The sequence below is a fragment of the Montipora foliosa genome, chromosome 7 (genome assembly GCF_036669935.1).
Source record: "Montipora foliosa isolate CH-2021 chromosome 7, ASM3666993v2, whole genome shotgun sequence".
NCBI classification, from domain to species: Eukaryota; Metazoa; Cnidaria; class Anthozoa; order Scleractinia; family Acroporidae; genus Montipora; species Montipora foliosa.
Genome location: NC_090875.1, coordinates 38,008,473 through 38,015,972, shown reverse-complemented (window position 1 = coordinate 38,015,972; position 7,500 = coordinate 38,008,473). Strand labels below are relative to the sequence as shown.

The following is a 7,500-nucleotide window of genomic DNA, read 5'->3' as shown; positions in this document are numbered from 1 at the left end:
ATCGCTTAATAAACCTTACGCCCTAATTTTTAAAGAGCTTATTGACACCTTTATTTTTTGGGTTGGTCACGACACCCTTTATACACATAGTAAAGTACATGTATAAGCTTGCCCCAAAACTCAAAAGAAGGCTAAAGTGCGGACTCAATAAGTGTCTTTTCTACATAATTTTGGATGACTCGTGAGCAACAGTGCTGGCAAATCTGTGCTCATTTGTATGATTGTTTCCTTGTAAAATAATTCTATAACTTTTTGAGTCAATATAATGGCCATTGAGTTGGGCCGTGGGCTTAAGTTTGATTTTTAGAAATGACGAAATGTCGGAGTGGATTGTTGGTGATCAAAGGGCCTTGTTTCTAAACTTTTGGGAGGGAATTGACTAAACCAAAAAGGTATCAACTGCCTTGATAAATAATTTAACCATAGGAAAGAGAGCATTGTCTCAAAATCTTTTTTCGAGAAAATCGGAGGAAACGTGCTCTTGTCAACTAGTTACCCAGTGCTTCGATTTTGCAAGCCGTTCGACTAAATGATACGAATCTAGCATAAGCGTGAGCAAAAAGGGAATGATATTGTTAACTAGATAACGCAACTGTAAAAACGACCTTGCCTGTACTGTGAATAACACTTCGCAATGACCCGGGTAAAGCGACATAAGTAAAATGACATATGAGCGCCGGTTGAGTCTTTAATACTACTTTTGGAAAAGAAGTCGAAAGGCGCTCTGGAAATATTATATCGCCAGCGCTCATTGTAATTTTACGAATCACATATGTTGATATTAATATTATTCATGCTACCTCGTATAAAGCTAAATTTGTGTGACAAGTATAGTCTTGCTGTCAATAAGGGATAAGGCCATGATAGTGTGCTGTGCAGCTATATAGACACGCTTAACATGAAGCCTCTAGTCCGAGGCACATGCGTAAAACTACAATTTAAGTTATGTTCGCATCTGTATGGCCCACTTAGTGATAGACAATGGCGTTGATTCGTTGAAGGTAGCAAGAGATCATGGAAAAAAGGGATGTCAGTATGGGAAATGGTGTTAGGCTGATCATTGAAGTTGTTGCACCATGTCATTACTTGCATGGAAGTTTAATGGTTCAAAAGTGATTTAGAAAAAAAAAAAACAGCTCTTACTCTCTTGTGATCAATTTATGATTACGTGACCATTTGCTATAATCCCACGAATTAGCGAGAAACACAGTAAGTAAACATTTTAATATCAGCATTACAATGATGTAGCCTCCGAACAGTTTAGCAAGCGTATGATACTAATTCGGAGACCGCGCTCCATTTAGTAGGGTATGACAGCACTTCACATTACACTCTATTCAGTTAACTCTGTTTATGACAGCAATGGCTCGCAACAAATCAAGACATAAGGTTTTGCTTGTGGGTCATTCCCTGGCCTTTGTTTTACATTCGCATAGATGCTATTGGTAATGCCTGTTCGACCGTTTGTTTTTGTTATGGAAATTCGCATTGCTTATCCTAGCGATTTGATTGGATCAATTTCAGCATTGGCGGCATTTTCATGTATAAAAATTGTTTCGCGGCACCCAACGCCTGTCGGTTGAATGTGGGCCTTTAAGTTCACATTTGGATGAGTGATTAGACAGTCTGTCTCTCACAATATCGTGAAAGAACTGGACTTCTTGAGAGCCGTGTTATAGCATTCAAAGTATAGGCCGATAGTCGAGCTCTTTTTTCTAAAGATGTTAGAACTTTCGCGCGTTTTACCGTGGAAGGGTTGGTTGGGAAAAGAGACGGGTTTTTTGGAAAAAGAGGCGGGAAAAGAGACGGCTACTCCTCGTGAGTCCACAACATTTTGACCACTGTGATGACGAATATCGTTGTCGATAAGAGTACAGATAACGCTGAACCACTTTAAGTTTTGTTAAATTTGCCTCCAACGTTTTTTTCTCAAATATTGAGTAAGGCTATCCGCGTTGTATTCATTTATCGTGACTTTCCAGGAAAGCCTTTAGAGACGAGATAGTAGAAAACTGATCTGCAAAGTGTTAAAAATTGATCACAGTCTGTCTGTATTTTTGGAAACATATTTTACTCCACCAATAAGCCAACCCCTCTTTCAGTTCTTCTTAAAATTCTTTCATGAAATATTAGTTTAATAAGATCAATCAAGAGTAATCCGTAACATATATATATTTTTTATTTCAATAGTAAAACAAAATATGGAAGCTAAAAAACCAGGTAATGTATTTTGAAGTGCGGTTTATAGACGAAATGAGAAGTAATCCTTGCACTTCTCTGGACGAAATATACATTTCTTTCGTTTATCGAGTCCTTTACGGGAACAATTGATCCCGACAAATTGACCCGCTCCCAACTGTGTGGCTTCACAGCTTAGTTATTTGAGCATTGCACCAGCATCGCAGAGGTCATGGGTTTGAATCCCGTTGGAGCCACCTGAAATTTTCAGGTGTCTATAAGAGACAATTGCTTTAATTGTTTAGCTAAGTGCGAGTATCACTTCTCTATTTCATGGTATCAGGTGAGTTGATACTGAAGGCTGGCGATGTGAATGCCTCAAAGTGGCTTTATAGCTGTGTTTTGAGCGTTAACCTTGATCAAGGAAAACTAAAAAAGTATGAGTTAAAAGTGCTTGAATGTAATTTGTTTTTTTTTTTTTCTATTTTCATTTTTTTCAGATAAAGAGAGGAAACTTTTCAGGAAAGGTAATATTACAGTAATTAGGCTATTACTTTAGAAGACACACTGCAAATAATGCGAAACAAAAGGGAGCAAAAAGTATCCTACCCGGGAACAATATCCTACCCAAATTCGTCTCCAGGGTCTCTCTTCTCTGCCTCCATTGTCGTTGATCACGTTGGTCACGTGTCTTCCAGAATCTGGGAGGTTCACCAAATGCGTGTTAGGGGATGGGTAGGCTTTTTTCGACATTGCCATTGATTTTGTAGCCAGCTGACCATTGACAAAACCAGTAATTTACGTACTACGCATATGGAATTAGACGTGAAAGGCAAAAGGTTGTGGTCAAATCGATCGGACGCCACAGAAATATACTTGCGTTATTCAAGATTTCACCCGTGTGAAGGTCCGGATCAACGCAGAATGCTAATTGTTTGCGACAATTTTAAAGAAAAGAAACGTTTATCCATGGGGAACAAACATGTTCAGCGATCAGTCGGTGTGATGTTATTTAAGTACTTACGTCACGTATCGACCTCAAATCATTAAATCAAACTATATTAACATGTGCAGGTATTTTCTTTTGCTTTTTGATTTTCGTTTTGATCTTTCGAATGTTAAACAACGTGATTCCTAAAGTCGCAATCTTGTACAGCGAGTGGACAGTTTTGACTTACGATATTTATATTTCAGCAACTTCGTGTAAATTGTCGATGTCGTTAAGATATCTGTTTTTGCCACTGCACGTGCACAGCGCTTTAATAGCGTGTATATTTTTAGCCCCGGTAGAATAGAAGATGTAGTTTATCAAGCGAACGTAGTGTTTGGTGTATTCTTTTATGTTAGTGTATGTTCTGGAGAAGCAACTTTAGCTACCAACGAAATCAATTTTTGTGAACGTCAATCGCAGCTCGAAATTGAAGTTGTTTTGTCAGTCACAAAAGTTCTTGCTTTTAGGTTGACCGCTTTTGAGGGAATTCACCTTCTGTGGGAATATAACATCAGCTCTTTTGACCTTTTTGATACTTACGTATACATTGTAAGATAAAGATTGCTAATTTAAAAAATGCCTTGTCGAACGATATCAAAATATAACGAAAACTCTACCCTGGCCCAATGAGAAAATTTTTGTCGACGAGTGCCACGTGACCAGCGTGAACCAGGGTCTTTTTCTTAACGTCAATGGAGGTAGAGAAGAGAGACCCTGGGAACGAGGTTGTATCCTACCACATCACAAAAGTTTACAAACAATGGCTAGTACGTTTTTGTTTGCATTATCCAAATGAAGAGTCCCCAATAAAGACTCATTTGGCCCTTACTCTTGTGTCCGTCAGCATCCTGATTTGTTCAAGGAATTATGGTTTACACGACATTTTTTTCGGTTATGAATAGTCCTAATCTATCTCCTTTACGTTGAATTTCTCTTGCTCTTGTTTCACAACGACATGGTTGGAGTCAAAGATAGTATAAACATAACATCATTAAGAAAAAAAACTGATCTGCTCCTATTTGCGTGTAATTTAGTCAGTAAAATCGTAAATTGGGGTCCCAAATTAACAGAACTCGTCAACCTCTATAAGTCACAGGGTCCTTGAGAGTATCTCTGTGCACTGTCAGGACATATCGCATGATTTATAAAGTCTGCAGTCAATGCAGGATTTTTATGCTTCATGCTTTATTTCTAAGACTGATATTGTTGATATTATTTGCAATGATTACGCTCCATCGAAAGAAGTCAGTAATACAAGTTCATCTCGGCCTAGGATCACCAACACCTTTCGCTTTAAATCGCAGGTAGAGCCAATTCAAGGTGGCAGTTTGATTTTAATGCCCAAACTTACAAGCCAGCTAGAAATGAGGTTATGTCGCTTCCAAAGCAAGCCAAAGCCGCATACTTCTCCAAACTGTTCACAGAATTCAAGCAAAACTAACGCAATTTGGAAGTCACTTAAATCCAACAGCGCATCACAAGAGCATCGTTCCTCTCAAAAGAGACTACGGTAGTTTAGTACTGACTCATGAGGGGAAAGCCAGTTTGTTGAGTTCATATTTTGCCATGACTGAAGAAAAGCTAGCATCGGCACCACCATATATGGTCAACAATCCGTCACACATTCTACAAACATGCACACTCACCCTCGGCCTCTTGCAGATTTCTCGATCTCCCAGCAATCAGTGCTTAAAAAAAGCAATACCCTTAAAACCGTTAAGTCAGCTAGCTCTGAGTACTGATTCCTTCGAAGCTTTTAAACTTGGCGAGTAATGCTATAGTTTCATATTTGATTAATCTCTTTCAGTAGACCTGTGGGCTTAATAATATTAATTATCTGCTTGGAAGATAGCAAGGTTCACGCCTGTTTTCCAAAAAGACGATGAAATGGCTTGTGGTTATTACCGCCCGGTCTCTGCGCTTTCAAGAATGATTGCGGAAGAAACGAGCAAAAATTATACAACTTTGCTTGATTTTTGGTAAATCTCAAACTGAAGTTTCAAGTGACATTTACCTTGGTTTAGCAAAAAGCTTAATTTCCTTTTTTAACCGTGCACATGCAAAAAAGCTCAGGTTCTCTTGTTACCTTAGTTAGTAGTTTAGGTGTAAGTACCTTCTTTACAAACTAAGGTTAAGTTTCCTTAACCATGGTTAGCAATACCGAGAGTAAACCTCTCTCGTAAACCTATGGGGTTAGCCATCATGGTAGAAGTGCAATGGATACGTCCAAAATAACGCGTCCTTGACTGTTTTTTCTTTGTTACTGAAAACATTGCCACTTTTCTTTTAAATAGGTTTTTTAGAAACAAGTCGGTGAAAAATGCAGCAGCATTCTGCAGGGAGATAGAGTCAATCATCTCACTTGTCGGAAACAACGAGGCTTAATCCGTTTTGATGTGGGGACTCTGTATCAAGAACTGGGTATTAAATGGTTGGCTGCCTACTGAAAGTGATTACTGGCTTGATTTTTTTTGCTTACAGTGACTGTAGGGAGTATTCAAGAAATACTCATCCCAATTCGTAGCGCTGTTGCTCAGTCTACACTCCACCTAGACACTCCAAATGATACATGGGAAGGTACCAAATTGGATAGACAGCCACGGATAGTATTTCGGAAAATATCTTGGGCACCAGGGCAGAGCTACATGGAAATCGAGCGAGATTGGGCGCCAATACGGGGTTTTTAAACAGAGTTGAGCTCGCAGTACTGGCGCCAGTACGTCATTGCAAACTGGCGGATTCATAACTCTTCATAAAACACTTTGGAGCACTTTAGAGCACTTTGGAGCACGAATTAGGGTATTTGAACTGAACGCTAAATTTTGAGAAAGTACATTAATAACGGCTATTTTTTGGACATATTTTGGGTTTTGAAGAGCGGCTAAAATAGCGTGAAATAGCCCCTTAAGGTTCCTTTGTATTCTATATAGCTGAGTGTAAAGTATTTCTTCTGTCGTGACCGCTAAGACCTTTCGCGAATGTCGTCTTGCTACACTTCAAATCAGGGAGCTTACACCAAGTACTGGATCGCTGGTCGGCTGCCTCAAAAGCGTGTGTGCTCGATCCTCGATCAACCCTTTGACATGTACAGTGAAACAGAAATCACCGCCCAAAATATTTAGAATTCAGGCGTTTCTTTTGTTTGCTCAACCCAACTTTGTTGACCCAAGGCTCATGTTCTGTGTGAATGTATCTGATGTTATTTTAAAAATTTGGGGTAATTTTCGAGGAAAAATAGCTGGCGAGTTTAGCCGTCCGCTGCCACTTATGCTCTTATTAGAAACCCTGCATTTTGCTACTTTCGAAAGAAGGCGCAGTACATGGAGAATGCACTTTGCTGTAGATCTTTCAGCTGCAGGCAACTAGTTTGTCATGGTATTGGTATGATAAAGCTTATCGCCGATAAGAAGAGAAATACACAAAAAAAAATGATGTCAGTTTTTGTTTCCGAGAAGAAGAAGCAAATGCTTAGTAGGTAGATCGCTCGCCGGATAAGATTGCATCGTCGCAAAACCTGTACTTAGTTTTTATAATCCACAGAATTACACTAAAGTGGAATTCTTGAACGAGTAACACATACCCCTCCGTTAGGTCTGAGATGTGAATGACTAATGGTCAATATTCCTTCTTAACGTGACCACGTTCCAAACTTTTGCATTTCCTTGCGCTTTTCTTCCATTCATTAGACTTCTTAATTTCAGCATTCAAAAAATTCGTCTCGGATTTTGCTGGAATTTTATGACTATGGAAGAAAGGAAAATGCAGTTTTTTGTTAATCCGAGTAAACAAAATGGTTTGCCAAGGTTTAAAATGGAAATTAACAAGTAGGGAAAACAGAATACTGCGAATCGAGCTAAACTAAACACCGCTCTTAGTTTTCAAAGAATTGTCCACTGAAAGAGGCTTACCATGCAAACTTTATCATAAAGGAATATTGCTGTAGTGCCCCTTTTGGGTAGGAAGTTCTTTATGCGAAAAGATCTACCATCGTTTGAATCTTATAAATGAAGGGTATGTGTTAAGAGAAACCCGTGTTCCTTCAAGAACAGGGGAAGTAAATGATAAACAGTTTGCGTCGAATGAGTTGATGCGCTCGGCTCGGGATCGATTGGTCTGGGTTCGGGTTCTGGCCAGGGACATTGAGTCGTGTTCTTGGGCAAGACACTATACTATAACGGTGCCTTTCTCCACCCAGGCACCCAGGTGCATAAATGGGTACCGGCGAATTTAATGCTTGAGGGTAACCCTGCAATGGACTGGCATCCCATCCAGAGGGGAGTAGAAATACTCCCAGTCGCCTCATACCTCATACTATACACAAACCGGAGATA

General features: G+C 39.4%; 1 protein-coding gene across 1 annotated transcript in view; it reads left to right on the top strand.

Annotated features, from left to right (window-relative positions):
• LOC138009469 (uncharacterized) overlaps window positions 1-7,500 on the top strand; it is a 105,140-nt gene that overhangs the window by 28,583 nt on the left and 69,057 nt on the right. The window contains exons 8-9 of the mRNA XM_068856496.1: window positions 2,191-2,220; window positions 2,679-2,705. Of these exons, the coding sequence (XP_068712597.1) occupies window positions 2,191-2,220; window positions 2,679-2,705 (57 nt within the window). The remainder of the gene's footprint in view (window positions 1-2,190; window positions 2,221-2,678; window positions 2,706-7,500) is intronic.